Genomic DNA, 23,911 nt, shown 5'->3' on the forward strand with positions numbered 1-23,911 from the left:
TGCCCATGGTTGTGGAAGCTATCGTGTAGGTGCCCATGGTTGTGGAAGCTATCATGTAGGTGCCCATGGTTGTGGAAGCTATCATGTAGGTGCCCATGGTTGTGGAAGCTATAATGTAGGTGGTCATGATTGTGGAAGCTATAATGTAGGTGCCCATGGTTGTGGAAGCTATAATGTAGGTGCCCATGGTTGTGGAAGCTATCATGTAGGTGCCCATGGTTGTGGAAGCTATCATGTAGGTGCCCATGGTCCTGGAAGCTATCATGTAGGTGCCCATGGTTGTGGAAGCTATCGTGTAGGTGCCCATGGTTGTGGAAGCTCTCATGTAGGTGCCCATGGTTGTGGAAGCTATCATGTAGGTGCCCATGGTTGTGGAAGCTATCATGTAGGTGCCCATGGTTGTGGAAGCTATCATGTAGGTGCCCATGGTTGTGGAAGCTGTCATGTAGGTGCCCATGGTTGTGGAAGCTGTCATGTAGGTGCCCATGGTTGTGGAAGCTGTCATGTAGATGCCCATGGTTGTGGAAGCTATCATGTAGGTGCCCATGGTTGTGGAAGCTGTCATGTAGGTGCCCATGGTTGTGGAAGCTATAATGTAGGTGCCCATGGTTGTGGAAGCTGTCATGTAGGTGCCAATGGTTCTGGAAGCTGTCATGTAGGTGCCCATGGTTGTGGAAGCTGTCATGTAGGTGCCCATGGTTGTGGAAGCTATCGTGTAGGTGCCCATGGTTGTGGAAGCTGTCATGTAGGTGCCCATGGTTGTGGAAGCTGTCATGTAGGTGCCCATGGTTGTGGAAGCTGTCATGTAGGTGCCCATGGTTGTGGAAGCTATCGTGTAGGTGCCCATGGTTGTGGAAGCTATCGTGTAGGTGCCCATGGTTGTGGAAGCTGTCATGTAGGGGCCCATGGTTCTGGAAGCTGTCATGTAGGTGCCCATGGTTGTGGAAGCTATCGTGTAGGTGCCCATGGTTGTGGAAGCTATCATGTAGGTGCCCATGGTTGTGGAAGCTATCATGTAGGTGCCCATGGTTGTGGAAGCTGTCATGTAGGTGCCCATGGTTGTGGAAGCTGTCATGTAGGTGCCCATGGTTGTGGAAGCTGTCATGTAGATGCCCATGGTTGTGGAAGCTATCATGTAGGTGCCCATGGTTGTGGAAGCTATAATGTAGGTGCCCATGGTTGTGGAAGCTGTCATGTAGGTGCCCATGGTTGTGGAAGCTGTCATGTAGGTGCCCATGGTTGTGGAAGCTATCGTGTAGGTGCCCATGGTTGTGGAAGCTGTCATGTAGGTGCCCATGGTTCTGGAAGCTGTCATGTAGGTGCCCATGGTTGTGGAAGCTATCGTGTAGGTGCCCATGGTTGTGGAAGCTATCGTGTAGGTGCCCATGGTTGTGGAAGCTGTCGTGTAGGTGCCCATGGTTCTGGAAGCTGTCATGTAGGTGACTATGGTTGTGGAAGCTCTCGTGTAGGTGCCCATGGTTGTGGAAGCTATCGTGTAGGTGCCCATGGTTGTGACTCTACTTACAATCTGCGTTACACCCCATCGTCTCAGTCTAAGGAGCATCTTGCAGATGAATGGACGTGACGAGGAAGGCGCCCGGTGACCAGATAACCCACATACTCTCCGGGCAGATAAGGAAGGAGGAGCAGAAATGTTGATTTTGGACCTTCATAATAGATGAAGTGCCGGGACACTCCATTAAACTTGAAGGACTGTGAGCGGTGGGTGCGGGGCCTTGTCGCCATTGCACGGTTGGCAGGAGTTTTTTTTGGCGGCGTCCTGGTCTTCGAGGCGGGTGGTCAGACATCACTCTGGTCTTAAGCAGCTGTTTCTTCTATTACGCCTTAACCTTTGTATCTGCTGGAGGCTCCTTCACTCCGGCGATGGTGGGTTTTCTCCCCCGGCAGCTGGCACCTCTGCTTTTGCTTTTTAACTTTTCAGATTTTTTTTTTAATTTAGTCTCCTATTTTTGAATCTTCACCCCCCCCCTTCCTCCTCAGCTCTCCCAAACTGCAGCAAAGTCTTTTCTGTGAGACCCCCCGATCCTCTCCAGATTGGGACCCTTAAGCAACCTTGGTCTTTTGTCTCTGTTCAATAAAAGGAGTAAAAAAAAATGAAAGGAGGAAAGGGGCGGGGGGGGGGCGGGGGGCACGAAATAAAGAAAACCGACCCACGGGGCAATAGTCTCTTGAGCCAGCTTGCCGCATTACAATGAATACGGACTCTATTAAGCCTCGTTCTGCCTGTTAGTGTTTCCATGGGCAACGCAGCCCCCATATGGAAAGCATGCAATATATTAGTGGTCCTCATTGTAGGCCCGATCCATGACTGGCAGTTGTAGTCCCTCCTCACACTTGACACTGCCTGTGTTTATCTAATGCATAGAGGGGGGGCAGTTAGGCAACGTATTGTCCCATGCTATGAGAGGGGCAGAGGGAGGGGGCGCCGAGGTGCAGGAGAGAAGACTTCATGAATATTCAAGAAGCGTCGTCAATGGTCGCGAGGAAAAAAAAGCAGATGGAATTCATGTTAAGAGGCTCCCCCCCACTATTAAACCAATGATCCCCCCCAAAAAAACCTCTCCCACCCCTAACCCATCCAGTTCCCCGGCATCCTGAGAGTGTGGGATCTGCACTTATCCAATTAGCAAGCTTGTCAAGTTGAGTTGATAGTGAGCAAAGGGACATAAATTAAAGAGAATTGAGGAAAAAAGGGGAAAGTAAGAACCTCTCGGCTCCTCGTCTTCTCCTCCGTTCCCTTCCAGATCTTTTGTGTTTTTGCTCTTTATTCGGACCTTGAATGAGATTTAGCTAAAATAATTGTAGGGTTTAAGAAGTCTATGAGAAATTCCTCCTGCGCCGAGCGTGAGAGGGAAGAGCGCCGGCTCCTCTTGGAAGAGACCTGAGACGCTTGGACCGCGCGTCCTTCTCGTAGGAATGTGTTTATGGATTTTCTTCCAAATTGATCCATTTTTTCCTACTTTTTGGGATGCGGATTGATCACTCGTCATCTGACTTTTTCTCTCTTCTCTTTTGTTACATTTCAAGGTGGTCCGTGTGTTCTTGGTTGTTGTGGTGCACATTGGCACGGCCTTCAGGTCCATGTCTGGAGCTTCTTCTGCCAGCGATGGAGTTGGCATGTCTCTCCGCAGTTTCATATGTTCTCCACTTTCTCCGGCTCAGGTTCTGCCTTTTCCACTTCTTCAGTCCATATTACCTTACCAGCCCTGGCCCATCTCATCCAACTTTCCTGCTCTTCACATGGTTCCCTCAGTCATCGGGTTCCTTGCATCTCTCTCCATGAGACATTTTATGAGTTGGGAAGAGTCTCAGGCTGTCAGGATGAGGATGTATTGCATTCCACAAGATGTTCTATGTGTCTGGCCCATCCACCCCGAGCTCAGGCTGTAATCCCACTGATAGAAAACAGAACTGGACACATCAGGAGGAATTCTTCTTCTCTTTGGTGGTCAACTATATAAAGCTCCCAGGAATTTACTACACCATGCAACGTAATTAATTGTGTATGGACGCCCAAGCCCGGATTAGAGTTAGATCATAAAACCCACGCAGCAGGGCAATGCAGGTTCTTAAAGGGGCTGATGGCAAGTTTGTCATTGACAAGTACATAGGGGATGGGGAGCCTGTCTGTAGAGAAGAGGGGGCCATAATCTCAGTGAAAAGAGGATGAGAGGTCCGTGATCTCAATGGTTAAAAGATGGGGGCACATAGTACCTATGGGTGGACAATGGTCCCAAACGTAAACGAAGAGGATCTCATGGTGCCACGTGGTAGAACTTCAGGATCCATGGACCAAGTGTGTACAGGATGCTGGACCATAGTATAATTGGGTACTATATAGGTCGTAGTATCAGTGGATTGCCTATATTGTAAATGGGTAGAAGATAGGGGACTTTACCTATAGTGCCAATAAATATTTGGTGCCAATGGGTAGAGTAAGAGGCTTAAAGTCCCTCTGGGTAGAAGATCAGGGCCTATAGGCCCCCTGTGTAGAGGATGGTGCCTATAAGTTGAGGATGGGGGCTTGAGGTCCTAATTGGTAGTAAGTGATAGGTCCATGGTCCCCTGGGGTAGATTGAAGGTCTCGGTCCCAGTGGTTAGAGGATAGGACATCACAATGGTCACAGAAGGTAGAAGATAGAAGCTCATGGTCCCAGTGTAGAAGATTGGGAAACCATGATCAAGCGCGGTAGAAGGCTGAAAGTAACGGTCCCTGTGGGGGGAGGACGCAGATGCCATGATCGCACCAGGTAGAAGTGTGAAAGTTATTGGTCCTAGTGGGAAGAGGATGGGACATCATGGTCACATGGGTAGAAAGAGAAGGCCTGTGAGTAGAGACTGGAACCGTTTGCCCCCATGATAGGATGTTCTAGTGCCCCCAACTTGGCTGACTTTGTTGATTCCTGGACCATCCTACACAAGTGCCCTGCCTTTAGGGTACATCACCTTTAAGGCAGTGATTCCCGGCAGCCATCTTTGTATTTACAATAAGCTTTCCGCCCGTCCCGTCATCCCATGCAGCTCGTTCAGCCTGCAAAGGTTACGACTTATGTAGTCAACACTTCCACTAGTCACAAGTGGAAATTTTATCTGCTACAATCGAGCGATGGCCGCCTCTACGCCGAGAATCCATCTGCCAAAGCTTTTTTTTTCTTCTTCTCGTTCTTTCTCCTTTTTGGTGTTATATACGAGTTACTAGGAGTTTGGGTGGCGCGGAGTCCGCAATAATATTTCTCTATCGCTTGTTTAGGCTGAACTGCCAAGTATAAGAAGGAAAAAATCAAGAAAAATGAAATAATAAAAGACGTCTCACAAGACGCAGCCTCGTAAGGCCAAGTTTCCACGCAGTCATGAGCGTCCAACCTCCCACTAGCAAACCCCCGTCCTCCTGCGAGTGCCAGAAATAGCCCAACTGAGATAAAGCAGAGCCCAGAAGGAGGCGGATCTGGCCCTGGAGTAGGGGGATCTGTGCCAGGACGCTCTCTGGTGGGTATGAAATAGGGCGGGGGGGAGCGAATCGGACTTGGTGTGCGTCCATAGACAAAAAGTTTATTTATATGAAGTGATCATCATCTTAGGTATGGAAAGCACAGGGGATGAAAGAAGTTCCTACACCGGGCTCCGATTCGGCTTCTCGTCTCTTGTGGGGGTCATCACCGGGCTCCGATTCGGCTTCTCGTCTCTTGTGGGGGTCATCACCGGGCTCCGATTCGGCTTCTCGTCTCTTGTGGGGGTCATCACCGGGCTCTGATTCGGCTTCTCGTCTCTTGTGGGGGTCATCACCGGGCTCCGTTGTATCGCATTGTCGTTGGTTTGGGTTACTTGCCTTCTTCTTGGTCTGTAGTCGGACAGATTTAGGATTCTTGTACAAAAATAAAAAAATTCTTGCAAATCTTATGGAGACGCCTGGTTATGTTTTGCACGTGCAGTACCACTTCCTGCCACATATCTGCTATAGACACTAATGTAACAGCGCCCCCACCTATGATCCAGAACTCGTAAAAGAGAATCTTATAATTTCATCAGAACCGTTGGAGCCGGATAGGGGGAGGGTAGTCCTCAGAACCACGGCTGATTCTGACCCGGATGGGTGACCACTGTGTATATTTCTGCCGGTGCATTGGATGTTATTGTACGTATCGCGTTGCAGATTATGGTGGAAGGATCTCGATATCTCTTGTATTCCAGGGAAGGTGATTCTGTAATGTGCGGCTCGTACGTAGAGGACGTCTTGTATCAGGTCACGGGAGGATCCGATATCTCCCACTCACTATGACCCCTACTTCCACCATATTGTATCCCCGGGCTCCACATCCAGCTCCGTGTATTGTGTATGTTACACCCATCCTGTGACACCCTTCTTCAGCGCTAGCACTCATGGGTGTGTCCTCTCAGGTCTCCTATAATCCATGGGTGAAACTTCCATGGAAAAGTTTTCTTATGTCCATGAAGTAAAGAGTCCTCAGCACTCAGCCTTTATTTTTCATGATTCTGGACAACCCCTTTAAGACACAGTCCTTGATGACCTTGCTCAGCCCCCAGTGCACAAGGCTGTGACCTCTTATAATACAGGTTCCAGGAAAACTTTGCATCTCCCCTCAATAGCTCGGCATGTAGTAAAGTGAGACGGATGCCTACATTTCGGCACATGATTGGGATTATGGCAAGAGACGCGCCCCCCCATTACCTTCTACGGGTTCATCATTATTAGACCTCCATAGGTGGATTTACATCCTCATTGGTTGATTTACCTTCAAAGTAATAGTTTGGGGCCCCGGATATTAGGAGGCCCCCTCACTGTTTTTTCCAATACAGTTTGAAGCAATGAACTTGTTGCTCTTCCATCGTCAGCAGTCGCACACTTGGGGGTAAATGTAACTTTACTTGGGACCCCTAGACCTACCAAAGACCCCCATGTTAATGTGATTTCCTCTAGCAGGGTTAGTCGCAGAGTGTAAGTGGTTAACTCCAGCAGCGGAGGAGTGCGTCCACTCTGGAGTGGTGAAATGTGAGCCCCCCAGACTCCCCCCTGCTGCCCCCACAGCAGAAGGAATCAGAGTTGTGTCTTTTATACAGTTCCAGCCCTTGTTAATTTCACTCCACTAATGACTCCCCCCTGGGGTATGATTTACATGCCAGAGGAGGATGGGGGAGGGAGGGGTGTAAAGAGAAGGGGTCTGCGGGTCAGGGGTCATCTAAACCCCCACTCACAGGAAATTGTTATTTTAACCTGGTGGGAAGAGTATTAGGATTTCCAAACAGCTGCACAGAGGGCACATCAATGGGCTGAGTGGAGAGGGCACGGTGAGTGGAGAGGGCACGTCAATGGGCTGAGTGGAGAGGGCACGTCCAGGCGGTGAGTGGAGAGGGCAGGGTGAGTGGAGAGGGCACGTCCAGGCGGTGAGTGGAGAGGGCACGGTGAGTGGAGAGGGCACGTCCAGGCGGTGAGTGGAGAGGGCACGGTGAGTGGAGAGGGCACGTCCAGGCGGTGAGTGGAGAGGGCACGTCCAGGCGGTTAGTGGAGAGGGCACGGTGAGTGGAGAGGGCACGTCCAGGCGGTGAGTGGAGAGGGCACGGTGAGTGGAGAGGGCACGTCCAGGCGGTGAGTGGAGAGGGCACGGTGAGTGGAGAGGGCACGTCCAGGCGGTGAGTGGAGAGGGCACGGTGAGTGGAGAGGGCACGTCCAGGCGGTGAGTGGAGAGGGCACGTCCAGGCGGTGAGTGGAGAGGGCACGGTGAGTGGAGAGGGCACGTCCAGGCGGTGAGTGGAGAGGGCACGTCCAGGCGGTGAGTGGAGAGGGCACGGTGAGTGGAGAGGGCACGTCCAGGCGGTGAGTGGAGAGGGCACGGTGAGTGGAGAGGGCACGTCCAGGCGGTGAGTGGAGAGGGCACGGTGAGTGGAGAGGGCGCGTCTAGGGGGTGAGTGGAGAGGGCACATCCATGCGCTGAGTGGAGAGGGCACGGTGAGCGGACGAGGGCGCGTCTAGGGGGTGAGTGGAGAGGGCACATCCATGCGCTGAGTGGAGAGGGCACGGTGAGCGGACGAGGGCGCGTCCAGGGGGTGAGTGGAGACCATCATCCGCCTTGTCCCCCACATAAGTTTATGGAAGATTTTTTTTGGAACTTTTTGGGTTAATGTTGTTGCAGGATTTTCGCGGCCGTGTTTGTTGTGTTTCCTCGTTGTGTTTATTTCTCGTCTTGTAGGGTTTTTCTTTGCACTTGGAGGTTGTGTTTAGGCTGCGGACTATCACTCGCTTCGGTAGCGCTGTCATGTGACTCTGTGGTCTGTTACTTTTTTCGCACCCCAGTTTTGGGGGGCGCTGCTGACTGTGGCTGCAGGACTACATGGCCCAGCAGGGACTTCCTGTACTTGATGCTCTAAAGAAATCCATGTATTGATTTTGAAGAATTTTATGGAATTTTAAGGAATCACGAGTATCACAAGGTTTTACCATAAATTGTCTATAGTGTCATGTGTGATGTGTATAATGTCATATGTATAGTGTCATATATGTAGTGTCCTATGTATAATGTCATATGTATAGTGTCATGTATGTAGTGTCCTATGTATGATGTCATATGTATAGTGTCATGTATGTAGCGTCATGTGTTATGTGTATAGTGTCATGTATGTAGTGTCATGTCCATTGGTGGAGTAGGGCGCCTGGGGCCCACCAGTGGAATAGATTCTGGGGGCCGCCATACTGCTACAAGGAAATGTTACCTATGTTGCAGGGTCTGGGATCCGGGAATTTCTAGGCTCCAGTTTCCCGGGCTTCCTGCAGGTGCCTGGACTTTGATTAGGGATGTGTCAGCACCAACGTTGCCAATTAGAAAATGCTGAAGACAATGACCGATGTCATTGCTGTTGATTTCTCCACCAGGTGTCTTTTCCTCTGGTAGTACATCTCCACACTGCGCCCCTAAAAATACCACAGTCACAGTATAGTGCCCTCTTATTTTGTATATATTGTGCCCCCTTACTTATATATACTGTACCCCATATTTATAGATACTGTGCACCCTTATTTTCTGCTCAACTATAAACTACTCACCTCTGCCTGCTCCTACATCCTCCGCCAGTCTTCTCATTGCTGCCATTGGTAAGCCTGGAGAGGGATGCGTGGCAGGGGCTATACGCAGATACTAGTGACTGTTGTAGCTATAGGGAGAGTACTGGAGCGGCTGCATGCTGTACTATTACTTTGATTGGCAGGGGACAGCTATGGGGTCAGACAGAGGCCCTGCCATGGCGCAGGTGATGGAGCCAACCAGTAGATAGTGGTGGGTTGTCGCACTATGGAGTCCATACTGTACAGGGGGGGTCACATGATATGAAGTGAGTCCATGTGTTGATGGTTGTCAGTAATACATAATCCTGCTCCATTCTTTACCTCTCCTGTATATTTACTCAGTGTTTTGTCTCTATAGGTGTTCGCGGCTGAGGCGGAGGGACGTGGAGCTGTGAATGTGCCCGGAGTCCCCGGAATCACAATGATACTAAGGATTACTGCGGTCACTTCCATCTGCTGCTGTCTCCTCTCCGCGGTCTGCTGTCAGGAACAGTCTAGTAAGTCTCTTACTCTATGTTGGTTACTAATACTGCCGGGAATGGGTTAATCCAGAGCTGGATGTTTGCCACCCTGTGCCCAGGTGATGGCTGCGATTGTTATGGTTGGAAAGGTGCAAAATACCTCTCCTGTCACTGATGCGTTACATGTCACGCACTCTCACACCTGATTGGAGGATGGGAAGGGAGCACTTAATCTAAAACAATGAGGGGTGAGGTTTGACCCCATTACTATCCCCACTTGTATTTGTACTCGGTAGTGAAGTAACAAACATTACAGGTCATGTAGGGACTCACCCAATCACAGGATGGGACAGTAATGAGGTCTAACACAGACCCTCAATTAACTTCATACAATGGCATCTAAGACAGAGGTAGTGGAAAATTCAATAATCTTAAGGACCCCATTAATGTTCCCACTTTCCCTTGCACTCATATACTTAATGAGAGAATGGAAAGGGACAACTGAACTTCCAGGATAGTAATGGGGTCTAACACAGCCCCTAATTCTATTACTGAAGCATTTCCATGGTTCAGTACCAAAACTGTAGCACGCCATTATGTTATTGTTTGACCAGTCATGTTATGTATGGATAGAGGACCCATCACTAATGTAGAAGGGTGTAAGTTTGACTCTATTTTCATTCCCTTTCTACTTGTACCCAATATAGTATAACACAGACCCTAAATAAAATTATCTTGCGGCCTCTATAAGAAAGGCAACAGCTGTCAAACTCCATTATTGTATTGTATGGCCGGTGATACTATGTCTAGCCCCACACATTCACATCTACCGCAGAGATAGAGGAGCCCTCAACAATCTATAATAACAAGGGGTGAGGTTTGACCCCATTACCATCCCCCTCTGCTTGCTCTCAGTACAGTATAACATGCTTTTCATGCATTACATGTCATGTAGTTGGTCACCTAATAGACGTGAAAAGTGAACCCTTTTGGACAGTAATGGGGTCTAACATAGCCCCTTAATTATTTTGTTTTCCGGCCCTTGTAGACCACACCTGTAGTATTGTATTATGTTATTGTATGACAGTGATTCTGTGTATGGTCCCACACATTGCCATCTAAAGTAAATGAGAAATTAACAATCTAGTAACCAATGGGTGCGGTTAGACCCCATTACTGTCCCCTGTGTATTTTAGCCATTTATTAGTTCTGTTCAAGTTTTTAACTTCTACTATAATAATTCACTGACAGCAAGTAGAGATATGAGAAATAATGACAATGACTTTCAGTGTCGGCTGCTCTGCATTATCCGAGGCGAGCGGTGACTGCTATTAATCACCTGGAGATCCCTAACGATGATTAGGGGTGTGATGTCATTGACACAAAGCAGACATGATTTCATAGTGTAAAGGTTATAGTCCCCGGGAGCACAGAGGAGATGAGCAGCTTCGTGCTGCCCGTAACAAGAGTTGTCTTCACCACATGTGGAAGACATTGTGGCTTCACGAGGATCGGAAACTGAGTCCGGCGGACAAAGGCGGCTCAGTGCTGCGTCTGCACTTAATGACATCAGAGGGTCAGAGGTCACTAATAGTCCCTACATTCAGGGAGCCCAGCAGCGACACCCAGGATTAGGCCTAATGGGAGATCTGTAGGCGATTACAGTCTTGCCTTGTGCACATATAACTATATATAGACAACTATGAGAAGGGGGCGGAGAGGAAAGGCCTCCCCCCCCCCCGCCAAGGCCTAATGAGGCTCTGAAATATTATGGTTCACGCTTGTAGACAAATAGACAAATATTACTGCTCTACAGTGATGAGTAATAGTACCATCTAATACTACCTATTTTGTATGCAAGTATTTTGGGGGGGCGGGGGGGGGGGTTTCTTGCCTTTCCCCAATAACAGATGTAGGAGTCGTCATTGGAATGGCCGACCACAGTACAAGAGAATCCTCTAACCCAAGGGTGAACCTAAGAGGTCCGGCAGAGGATAAGCCAATTGTAAGGCTACTGGGGGTCCATGCTTTAGGGGGTCCTAGTAGCCCCTCTCTTACACTAGTTTGGAGGTTGGGCATGTAGAACGTCAGCATGGTGAGAAGCTGCTTCCGTGTGATGTTACTTTTCAGCACAAAATTTCACAATATTCATAATTGATTGATTCTTACTTTTTATCTTTTTTAGTTCATATCCCACAGTTCCTGGTCCAGCCAGTGTCCACATTCCAGAAATATGGCGGATCCGTTACCCTGAGTTGCGCAGTGGAACCAGCCAGCGCCGTTATCTCTTGGAGATTAAATGGAGAGGAACTGGGAGAATTCCCAGGAATTTTGGTTTCTGGAGGAACCTTGGTGATTACTGGACTGAACAATGATACGACCGGGAAATATCAGTGCATTGCCCGCACCCCAGCGGGGGCCATGGCCAGCGTTCCGGCAATTGTTACCCTTGCTAGTAAGTATGAATACCCATTACAAGATATAATGAAGAATGTGGAAGCGTTAAACCATGTATTATGCTCATAAAGTTGCAGAATTTCAGTAGAATAGAACCACAGATACAAACTGGGGTAGTAATGGGGTCTAACCGAGCCCCTTAACTCCCTTCTCTCAGTAGCTCCTGTCTATGACCAGTAAAACTTTGCATACAAGGATAACTAAGACATGGGCAAGTATGTAATCGTATAATATCCCTTATACTGATCAAGGGGTGAGGTTGGACCCCATTACCATCCCCACTTTTTCTTGTAGTGAGTATTATAGTAATATTCTCAGCAGATCAGAAGATGGGAAGGAATTGGTCAATATCTGGAATTGCAATGGAGTCTGATACCCTCTAATAGCCCCTTTAATAGCCCCTTTAATTCTTTTGTCGTCATTCCTGAGAACCAGGATGACAATTCTAGGACTCCATTATTGCATGGTATGACTCAGTGATGATAATCTGCCCTGTATATGGACATGTAAGTCAAGGGTTGAGGAGTAATCGGTAATCTGTACTAATGGGCAAGGGGTAGGGTTTGACCCCATTGCCATCGCCACTTATGTTTGTACTATGGAACAGAACTCTAACCCCCAGGATCCTATTTTGTTGGAGCACTATGTAAATGTTTTCCAGGAGACTTAACCCATTGTATATCCTAAAGACGAGCATCTTTTATGTTTTCATTCCTTATAATATTACTGAACCATCATTCAGAGATGTAGGGAACATATTAAGGGAGCAGGGGTCAGGAGCCGGCATGAAGAGTGTTTTGACGTCAGAACTTCCTTGGAATGCAGATCCGTCTGTGGTTTTTTCCCCTCCGGCAGAGAATGGGTTGGACAAAGGTGATTGAATTTTGACAATTTCATGGATTGCAGCTGTGAGCCCCTTCCCCAGAGCTGGGGATCAGTAACAATGCCGTATGCAGGTGAACATACCAAGAGCTATATCCCCCTGAGATGGAAGTGTATGGGGTGGGGGGGTTAAAGAGCCCCCTCTGTCATTAATCCCTGAGAGTTTTGGGACTTGGCCCGGGCTAGGAGAGTGGGATAGAGTTTCTGAAAACACATTCCTGAGCAGAATAGGGGCAGTGTTTTTGCTTGAGAGTTGATAAATGAGCATGCAGAGGACGGGTGGGGGGGGGGACGGGACATAGTTTTAATGAGAGATATGATTACACAGGAACAGAGGCCGATTTCTGTTAACCCATTCCCTACCGATGTGTGTATCCTCCACATGGTATTATAGGTATGTTATTTTTGCAGCTAATTTTAGATGCATATCCCTTTAAGATGGGACAACCATTTTGAAGATTCAGATGAAACTGTGAGAATGTTAAAGACCTTAATAATTTCTATAATCTGCGATCAGGGCATTTAATAGGCCCTTAGCGATGTTATTGTGTAGGAAACCTGACCATGTCATATAGATTCCAAACTTACTATGATCTAGACAGTAATAGTAGAGGATCCCTTTAAGTGATTAGGTCTCAGGCAGAATAAATGGTCCATGATGACGACCTTGTGGGGGCTGCTCCTTGCCTGGCATTGTGTATGTCCCCATGGCGGTCCCTTATAATGATTCCTGGCCTCTGTTTTTCTTTGCTGTGCCACAGACGAGATTGTGTCTGAGAGAAATACAAAGGAGCCTTCATCCCAGAGCGGGGCCCCGCAGCTCACACACCTATCAGATTATTGGGGGTCGCTCTCCAGAGCCTTTAATTGAGATGAATTTGCTTAAGGTACAGTCCAATGTAAATAGCAGTTATGATGACTTTCTTCCTGGCGGCCTGGAATGCACAACTGTGCCGGGTAACGTCCCGCTCCCCAAGGGGTAACTAAATATGTGCATTCAGATGAGAAACCTCTTAGTTTTGGCCGTGATCAGTTTTCTGCATATGAAACTTGTTAACAAAATGAATCTGTAAGTGACTTTGTAGTGAAATAACTTGTCTGTGCAGGACAGTAAAACGCTGACACTAGAGGGACAGGGACACTCTGACACTTGGGGGACAGGACAGGGACACGCTGACACTTGGGGGACAGGATAGGGACACGCTGACACTTGGGGGGACAGGACAGGGACACGCTGACACTTGGGGGGCAGGACAGTAAAACGCTGACACTTGGGGGAACAGGACAAGGACACGCTGACACTTGGGGGAACAGGACAGGGACACGCTGACACTTGGGGGGACAGGACAAGGACACGCTGACACTTGGGGGACAGGACAGGGACACGCTGACACTTGGGGGGACAGGACAGGGACACGCTGACACTTGGGGGGACAGGACAGGGACACGCTGACACTTGGGGGGACAGGACAGGGACACGCTGACACTTGGGGGACAGGACAGGGACACGCTGACACTTGGGGGACAGGACAGGGACACGCTGACACTTGGGGGACAGGACAGGGACACGCTGACACTTGGGGGGACAGGACAGGGACACGCTGACACTTGGGGGGACAGGACAGGGACACGCTGACACTTGGGGGGACAGGACAGGGACACGCTGACACTTGGGGGACAGGGACACGCTGACACTTGGGGTACAGGACAGGGACACGCTGACACTTGGGGGAACAGGACAGGGACACGCTGACACTTGGGGGGACAGGACAGGGACACGCTGACACTTGGGGGACAGGACAGGGACACGCTGACACTTGGGGGGACAGGACAGGGACACGCTGACACTTGGGGGGACAGGACAGGGACACGCTGACACTTGGGGTACAGGACAGGGACACGCTGACACTTGGGGGACAGGACAGGGACACGCTGACACTTGGGGGGACAGGACAGGGACACGCTGACACTTGGGGTACAGGACAGGGACACGCTGACACTTGGGGGAACAGGACAGGGACACGCTGACACTTGGGGGGACAGGACAGGGACACGCTGACACTTGGGGGACAGGACAGGGACACGCTGACACTTGGTGGGACAGGACAGGGACACGCTGACACTTGGGGGGTGACGGGACAGGGACACGCTGACACTTGGAGGGACAGGACAGGGACACGCTGACACTTGGGGGACTGGACAGGGACACGCTGACACTTGGGGGGACAGGACAGGGACACGCTGACACTTGGGGGACAGGACAGGGACACGCTGACACTTGGGGGGACAGGACAGGGACACGCTGACACTTGGGGGACTGGACAGGGACACACTGACACTTGGGGGACTGGACAGGGACACGCTGACACTTGGGGGGACAGGACAGGGACACGCTGACACTTGGGGGACAGGACAGGGACACGCTGACACTTGGGGGGACAGGACAGGGACACGCTGACACTTGGGGGGGACAGGACAGGGACGCGCTGACACTTGGGGGGAAAGGACAGGGACACGCTGACACTTGGGGGGTCAGGACAGGGACACGCTGACACTTGGGGGGACAGGACAGGGACACGCTGACACTTGGGGGACAGGACAGGGACACGCTGACACTTGGGAGGACAGGACAGGGACACGCTGACACTTGGGGGGACAGGACAGGGACACGCTGACACTTGGGGTACAGGACAGGAACACGCTGACACTTGGGGATACAGGACAGGGACACGCTGACACTTGGGGGACAGGACAAGGACACGCTGACACTTGGGGGGACAGGACAGGGACACGTTGACACTTGGGGGGACAGGACAAGGACACGCTGACACTTGGGGGGACAGGACAGGGACACGCTGACACTTGGGGGACAGGACAGGGACAAGCTGACACTTGGGGGGACAGGACAGGGACACGCTGACACTTGGAGGACAGGACAGGGACACGCTGACACTTGGGGGGACAGGACAGGGACACGCTGACACTTGGGGTACAGGACAGGGACACGCTGACACTTGGGGGACAGGACAGGGACACGCTGACACTTGGGGGACAGGACAGGGACACGCTGACACTTGGGAGGACAGGACAGGGACACGCTGACACTTGGGGGGACAGGACAGGGACACGCTGACACTTGGGGTACAGGACAGGAACACGCTGACACTTGGGGATACAGGACGGGGACACGCTGACACTTGGGGGACAGGACAAGGACACGCTGACACTTGGGGGGACAGGACAGGGACACGTTGACACTTGGGGGGACAGGACAAGGACACGCTGACACTTGGGGGAGACAGGACAGGGACACGCTGACACTTGGGGGGGACAGGACAGGGACACGCTGACACTTGGGGGGGACAGGACAGGGACACGCTGACACTTGGGGGACAGGACAGGGACACGCTGACACTTGGGGGGGACAGGACAGGGACACAGGACAGGGACTCGCTGACACTTGGGGGGGACAGGACAGGGACTCGCTGACACTTGGGGGGACAGGACAGGGACACGCTGACACTTGGGGGGACAGGACAGGGACAGGATGACACCCGGGTTTCTCAGGCTGTGGATACTTTTGTGGTGTAAGCCTCGGTTTGGTGTTTTGCCTTTTCGCTCGGTCGCTTTGTGGTTGAGCGATGACTGAAGTGAAAGTTTAGAAAGATTAACTTGAAAAATTCTTTGTCCGCTCAGAAATCTTTTCATTTCCTGTCCTGGAGATGAGGAATCTCTGCTGTGTCTCTCATAAATGAAGTCTGGATTTGGGATATTACATGGAAATACTCGGGATGTGATATAATATTCTTCTTATCTGCAGATCCTGTAACGTGGAGACACCAGCCTGGTCCTTATGTTATTCTATGAGATGAGATCCATCCACTCTTGGACCTGTGGTTTTTTCGGAGCACGCATGGTTAACTTCTGCTGTTATATGGCCGGGTCCACCCAGTCTTAAAGGATTAATCTATTTCATTTTCTTCAGATTTTGGCTCAGGTGTAAAAAAATTCTGTTGGCGTTGAACATATTTGGAAGTGATTTCTCGAGCTGTGATAGAGTTGTAGGCTCCGGCTGCCAATGTTTTATGCATTTTCTTTTTTTTTTAAATTTTCGACTTTTCAAATTGCCTCCTATCCAAAAATTAGTGAATACTCAAAAGCTGAGTTTGTTCTGGAAAAAGTCAGAAGATGTGGGAGGAGGGTAATTGCCTCAATCATGCACCAGGGGATTACCATTAGGGACCAAAAAATGCAAAAACAATCTGTAGCTGGGGCCTCGGCGTATAACGAGCCGCGCAGGTTCATGCTAATGATCTTCTCATTAAAGTCATTTCCCGGCCCGGTAATTCCCCCGATAAGTGGCTCTATTGATTGGACTTATTGAGGTTGTAATCACGCAACAGGGTCTTCTAACCAGGCTGGAGAGATTGTTCTGTGTGATGAGATAGAAATCTGCATACATATTGGTATAACTTTCTCAAAGATTGTATCAAAATATGAAAAGTATTAAGAAAAAGGGGAATGTTACATTTCAGCTCTAGAGGTCCTGCCATGGGGTCTGATCATGCCCCAATGTATTGTATGCATTGTCATAGAGGAGGAAGGGACAAGGTTACAATCTCTATCAGTCCAAAACTGAAGGGCGTCACTAGGTGCCCCATCTGGAGCAAAAAAAGGAACCTGTGAGTAGGTTTGGGGCTCCTAACCTCCTGCCTTCATACAGGGTTGTAGGGTCCAAAACTTGCGGTTGTTGGTTTCTGTGATCTTGGGTTCTCGAGTCCAGTGATTTAAGTCTTTTTGGACCCCCTGCTGAATGGTCACTAGATCTTAATTTACTTTGAAGCTTATTGATATTCAAGGAAAACTAAGGGGCAGATTTACTTACCCGGTCCATTCGCGATCCAGCGGTGCGTTCCCTGCGCTGGATTCGGGTCCGGATGGGATTCATTAAGGCAGTTCCTCCGACGTCCACCAGGTGGCGCTGCTGCGCTGAAGAGCATCGGAACGCACTGGAATACACCGAGCCGGGCTGAGTGAAGGTAAGTGCAAGCTCCGCGACACATTTTTTTTTTTTGAAATGCGGCGTTTTTTCCGAAACCGTCGGGTTTTCGTTCGGCCATGCCCCCCGATTTCCGTCACGTGCATGCCAGCGCCGATGTGCCACAATCCGATCGCGTGCGCTAAAATCCCGGTGAAATCGGCGCCAATCAGAAATATTCGGGTAACACATCGGGAAAACACGAATCGGGCCCTTAATAAATGACCCCCAAAATGTTCCAACCTTGGCTTATCAGCCAACAGTCATCATAAGTAAGATAAAAGATCTTGACCCCAAACTCCGAGTGGTGGTTAAGAGGCCCCTAATTTAACAAACTGGCTCCTTTAAATTGTTCTTTAAGTGTCTCGAAATCAACCATTTTTGTGACAAGTAGTTGGTGCTCACCTTTTGTATTTATTGTTCTTGCTGGAGAAGTGGCTCTTGAGAGGCTGGAATGGAGTCGTTACATCCACCACCGGCCATTCCAAGTCTTCTTGGAGAGTAGATCGTCAACTTGACTGTTCATTTGAGTGTTTTTGGAAGTTGTTGTGATTTTTGGGCCAAAAAATTGACCAACTGGGTTGCGACTCGTGAGCAGTAGACCTTCCTCTGACGACCAACATGTCTTTTGTAGTGGAGGTGTCGATTGGCAGTTTTGGATCTGCTCTTGAGGTTGAACAAGGTCATAATCTAGTAAAGAGAGCGTCCTTCACCCCTCCGCCCCATACATTGAAGTTGCCGAAAACTTGTCCTCTGTAGCAGATCACAGACTCGGCTTCTTTTTCCCTTCCACTTTCTGGAGAACATAGCTGAGGTTTTTCGTTAATACCAGACACCGAGAGAAGATGCCAAATACCCAGAATAAACTTTTTTTTTCTTGCACATTTTTCCTTTTCATGTGACAGGAGCTTCATCTGGGTTTGTTTTCCTCCCTCCGAAGAAAAAAAAAAAAAAAAAATTTAAATAAAATCAGGAGAGAAAAATGAGAACTTGGGAGCCGTTATTTTTTTATTCGCTTGATTGGAGAGTCAGAAAAGCCCAAAATTCCTGCACAGTGATTAAAGGTGAAGCCTGATTGCCCTTAAAGGGGGCTTCTAATTCCTCCGTAGACGCTGCAGTAGATTAGACGCTGCTCTTCCAATTTTTGGAATTTTTTTTTTTTTTGCTTGACTTTTTATTTGTCATGAATTTAGAAGTTATTAAATTTTTATTTTTTTCATCTTTTATTTCTAATATAATTTTTGACAACATTTTTTTTTTTTTAAATTTTTTGGGCTTTTTTGGCTCATGTTTTTAAATCATGTTCCCCGTTGTTTTTTTTTTTTTTGTGTGTCCGCCTAATGGGTTGTCCAATTTCTTCTATTCTTGCAGCAGTTTCTAAATTATTTTAGAATTTTTTTTGGCGTCCCAGTCTTTTCTTTGTGATTGTTGTTGTAGAACGATGATTTTTTGGGTGATCGGCGGCTTTGTCGCCTTCCAGAAATAACACCACATCACAGAATCTATAGCAGACACAGTTCACAGCTGCACTTTGTTTAATAACCTCAGAAAACAAGCTTGAGTTGCAAAAACTTCCGAGCCCCTTAAGGATCATCCAGAAGAGGAAATATCTAAGACGAGAGGCGGTGTCCTAAAAAATTTGCTGTACCTACGGCAAGGAAATATTTGGCCAAGTCATCATTTCGACCGGTGGTAACTAGAGGACATTTAGCTCTAGAATAGTCTTCTTAGTCTTCAGCAGATACCTTGTCGGTTTCTTGGATTGCTTCCTTCCATCTTCTCGAGGTTCATCATCTATTAGTCTTAGATTGACCAGCTCATGAGTTGACCATCCTTCGTGGACAGTTGGCCTGGATTTTGTCAAGTATCCACTTGATAGTTTGATCTTCCTGAAAGTCTTTCTCAGCTTTATCAACAATCCAAGAAGATTGTGAAGGACCTGAGAGATGTTCTTCAGGATAATCTAATTGTCAGGGTTTTATGATTCTTAGGATTATAGGAGAAGGCTCAGTTTGGCCCAGACTAGATTAGTCCAGATGCACCATTTAGAGTTGGGTAGAAGTTGGGCAGAATGCTCAGTCGTGTTGGATTGATGACGATGGAGGAAGCTGCTTCCAGACATCTTCTGGTGGTCTCTGATCTCCTTTAAGATCAAGAAGATCAAACATCTTGAGATCAACTTCTATGAGTTGAGTTGGTGGTCACCAAGATCTGAAGGCTCAGGCATGATTGATCTTGTGTGTGGAGTGGATCCCAGATCTATCCTGGACCTCTACGATCACTCTAGACCCTGAGTTCTTGTCCTGTTCTTGCCGTCTCTGCTCCGGGCACGGGCTCGATGTGCTGTTTAGTGGAGGATGTAATATGTTTGTTACAGTTGACACCGTTCTGCTGTCAGACTAGTAAACACCGGCTTAGCGACATTCCACTCGGAGCGCGATCCCAATGTTTATATTCAATGGGCGGCTGCAGCAGAAGCCTTCGGAGAGAGAGAGAGAGCTCTGCCTGCGGCTCGGGGATACGTTCTCCATAGACCATTTATAGAGTCCTCACGGAGCCTATAGTCCGGAATAACCCAACGTGATTTATGACCAATCTTCTCACAAAGAACTTTGGAAATTTTTTTTTTTTTGATGGAATTTTTAATTTTTTTTCACATTTAATTAAAAGCAGAAAGTCTCGTTCCTCGTGTCGGGTCACGGATCGCCGTGCGTCTAGAACTCAGATCTCGCATGTTGGCCGGGAGTGTTGGCCTCTCTCTCGAGCTCCTTGGCCTTCACTTCTCGCCTGCTTTCCATCCAGGCACAGGAAGAGAGAAAAAACTCAGCTGCCAGCTGGAGGGCGGGAGATGTGACTGGAAGGGGAGACTGTTAAATTGGGGACCCGGCCAATGATGACAGAAAAAAAGTGTAGTGTCTGAGACGTTGTGTAGCGGCAGCGCTGGAGAACAGGCGCGTGATTGATGGCCGCTTGGCTGATAGGCCCCGGGCTCGGAATGTGCGCCGGGAGATTGCTACAAAAACAGCTCCTAATGGATTTCTCAAATGTACCAGTATGCGGGCCGGGCCAGGAACCAGCGCCAGCTTACCCCGATTTTTCCATTCTGCAGAAACTGGAGGCCCTCCTTACCCCTCCCGCCAGAGATTAACCACTTGTTGGCCAAGGAGGCCTCAACGATCGCAACTACAGAAAGTTTAATGTGATGCGAGGAAAGTTTCCAGGTTCTTCTAACAATATTAGAACAAATAGAATCTCAGAACCGCAGTAAAGACTGACGCAGATTGTTGTAGATGACAGCCCCGGGTTACATACGAGGTTCCTTGGGTTTGTACTTAACTTGAATTTGTATGTAAGTCAGAACTGTATATTTTATAATTGAAGCTCCAGACAAAAAATGTTTACGTCCCAGTGTTGAATTAAATTTTTTTTTTTTTGCTGTAATTGGACCTTCCAGCTGATCATTGCAGCCTGGGACAATAGTAACATCCAGAGAGGTCACCAGAGGTCACAGGAGGCAGAGGGGTCCATCTGTAAGTCCGGTGTCCTTAAGTAGGGGACCGCCTGTATATAGAAGTTACACCTCAGGGAGAGTCTCCAGGTCATAATAGTATAAGAATAAGATCTTAGCTGCACCGAGATGTAAGGATGGAGAGACGATGATGTGACCGAGCAGGAGGTTCTCCGTGCCTCGCGCCTCGTCACTCTGTACCGGCTCAGCAAACCTCATATATTCATCTCTGCCGCTTATCTTTGTAGATCTGCAGGATTTCAAGTTTGACACCCAACACGTCATCGAGGTGGACGAAGGGAACACGGCCGTCATCGCCTGCAACCTACCCGAGAGCCACCCCAAGGCGCAAGTGCGATACAGCGTCAAGCAGGAATGGCTGGAGACGTCCCGAGGTGAGGATAGTGTCCAGCATGTGTGATACAGTCTGCTCAGCTGTGTATCTAATCCTATCCTGTGTGATACTGACTGCTCAGCTGTGTATCTAATCCTATCCTGTGTGATACAGTCTGCTCAGCTGTGTATCTAATCCTGTCCTGTGTGATACTGTCTGCTCAGCTGTGTATCTAATCCTATCCTGTGTGATACTGCCTGCTGAGCTGTGTATCTAATCCTATCCTGTGTGATACTGTCTGCTCAGCTGTGTATCTAATCCTATCCTGTGTGATACTGCCTGCAGAGCTGTGTATCTAATCCTATTCTGTGTGATACTGTCTGCTGCGCTGTGTATCTAATCCTATCCTGTGTGATACTGTCTGCTCAGCTGTGTATCTAATCCTATCCTGTGTGATACTGCCTGCAGAGCTGTGTATCTAATCCTATTCTGTGTGATACTGTCTGCTGAGCCGTGTATCTAATCCTATCCTGTGTGATACTGTCTACTGAGCTGTGTATCTAATCCTATCCTGTGTGATACTGTCTGCTGAGCTGTGTATCTAATCCTATCATGTGTGATACTGTCTGCTGAGCTGTGTATCTAATCCCATCCTGTGTGATACTGTCTGCTGAGCTGTGTATCTAATCCTATCCTGTGTGATACTGACTGCTGAGCTGTGTATCTAATCCTATCCTGTGTGATACATTCTGCTGAGCTGTGTATCTAATCCTATCCTGTGTGATACTGACTGCTGAGCTGTGTATCTAATCCTATCCTGTGTGATACATTCTGCTGAGCTGTGTATCTAATCCTATCCTGTGTGATACTGCTGAGCTGTGTATCTAATCCTATCCTGTGTGATACCGTCTGCTGAGCTGTGTATCTAATCCCACCCTGTGTGATACTGCCTTGTGCACTTGGCCGGGGTATCTAATCCCACCCTGTGTGATACTGCCTTGTGCACTTGGCCGGGGTATCTAATCCCACCCTGTGTGATACTGCCTTGTGCACTTGGCCGCGGTATCTAATCTCACCCTGTGTGATACTGCCTTGTGCACTTGGCCGGGGTATCTAATCCCACCCTGTGTGATACTGCCTTGTGCACTTGGCCGGGGTATCTAATCCCACCCTGTGTGATACTGCCTTGTGCACTTGGCCGCGGTATCTAATATCACCCTGTGTGATACTGTCTTGTGCACTTGGCTGGGGTATCTAATCCCACCCTGTGTGATACAGCCTTGTGCACTTGGCCGGGGTATCTAATCCCACCCTGTGTGATACTTCCTTGTGCACTTGGCCGGGGTATCTAATCCCACCCTGTGTGATACTGCCTTGTGCACTTGGCCGGGGTATCTAATCCCACCCTGTGTGATACTGCCTTGTGCACTTGGCCGCGGTATCTAATCTCACCCTGTGTGATACTGTCTTGTGCACTTGGCTGGGGTATCTAATCCCACCCTGTGTGATACAGCCTTGTGCACTTGGCAGGGGTATCTAATCCCACCCTGTGTGATACTGCCTTGTGCACTTGGCCGGGGTATCTAATCCCCTCCTGTGTGATACTGCCTTGTGCACTTGACCGGGGTATCTAATCCCACCCTGTGTGATACTTGCTTGTGCACTTGGCCGGGGTATCTAATCCCACCCTGTGTGATACAGCCTTGTGCACTTGGCCGGGGTATGTAATCCCACCCTGTGTGATACTGCCTTGTGCACTTGGCCGGGGTATCTAATCCCCTCCTGTGTGATACAGCCTTGGCGGGGAGCAGGACACACCTCGGCTGCGGTGAACATGTCCGGAGCTGCGGCTGATGGGGAAGTCATAATAGTAGATGTCGGAGCTGAGTGTCTCCAGGTGACTGCGACGCCCGAGGCTCCAGCGCGTTCCGCTCCGCCTGCAGCACCTGAGAGCGTAACCTGTCAAACCATCGCACCCCCGCCCCTTAACCCTTTCTCTGCCAGAATATACAGGAGAGGGAGAAGGAAACATCTGTGAAACGTTCCATCTCCCCCTTCTCTGTGGGGTCACCTGTAATAAGGTTATAATGGACGGTATAACTTCCATAGAGCCCCCCCTGCAGTGCACTGGCTACTTACAGCGGGCGCGGGCATGAAGAGGTTAATACGCCTGGGATTAGGAGGGCACTGGCGGGTGCTATCAGGTCTCTGGGTGTCAGCTCTCGCTAAGCCGCCGGTGTCAAATAAAAATGAAATAATAATCCTGCGGGCGGAGCCGATAATGCGATACTTACCTGCTGTCACTACAGACGCCAACCAGGGGCGGGGCGAGATCAGGCGGCATAAACGGGGCACACTAGACCTCACCTGGCTGTGGGGTCATTCCTAATTATATAATTACCCAATAAGAAGCCACGTCTGACCTCTCAGCCGCACCCCCCGGTGATGGTAATGCCCGGCATCCAATCAGAGCGGGTAATTATTTGGGTACAGGTAGAGAAGACCTGTGGACCTGAGTCATGCCCTTAATGCCTCTCAGCCCTCTTACTCAATAAAGATGGCTCCTCGGGGGCGGAACTGATTGTTTTCCATGACTCGATTTGTATTTTGGATGGAACTAATTTACATGATGGAAATT

The 23,911-nt window shown here is 49.2% G+C and overlaps 1 protein-coding gene across 3 annotated transcripts in view; it reads left to right on the plus strand.

Annotated features, from left to right (window-relative positions):
* BOC (BOC cell adhesion associated, oncogene regulated) overlaps positions 1-23,911 on the plus strand; it is a 44,984-nt gene that overhangs the window by 15,439 nt on the left and 5,634 nt on the right. For 2 of the 3 annotated variants that reach the window (XM_072138964.1, XM_072138962.1), the window contains exons 2-4: positions 8,952-9,090; positions 11,240-11,509; positions 21,188-21,334. In XM_072138964.1, the coding sequence (XP_071995065.1) occupies positions 9,015-9,090; positions 11,240-11,509; positions 21,188-21,334 (493 nt within the window). In that variant the 5' untranslated portion in view covers positions 8,952-9,014. Of the gene's footprint in view, positions 1-4,988; positions 5,008-8,951; positions 9,091-11,239; positions 11,510-21,187; positions 21,335-23,911 lie in introns of those variants that run through there. The other variant, XM_072138963.1, reaches the window with a different exon arrangement.

The sequence above is a fragment of the Engystomops pustulosus genome, chromosome 2 (genome assembly GCF_040894005.1).
Source record: "Engystomops pustulosus chromosome 2, aEngPut4.maternal, whole genome shotgun sequence".
Taxonomy (NCBI): domain Eukaryota; kingdom Metazoa; phylum Chordata; class Amphibia; order Anura; family Leptodactylidae; genus Engystomops; species Engystomops pustulosus.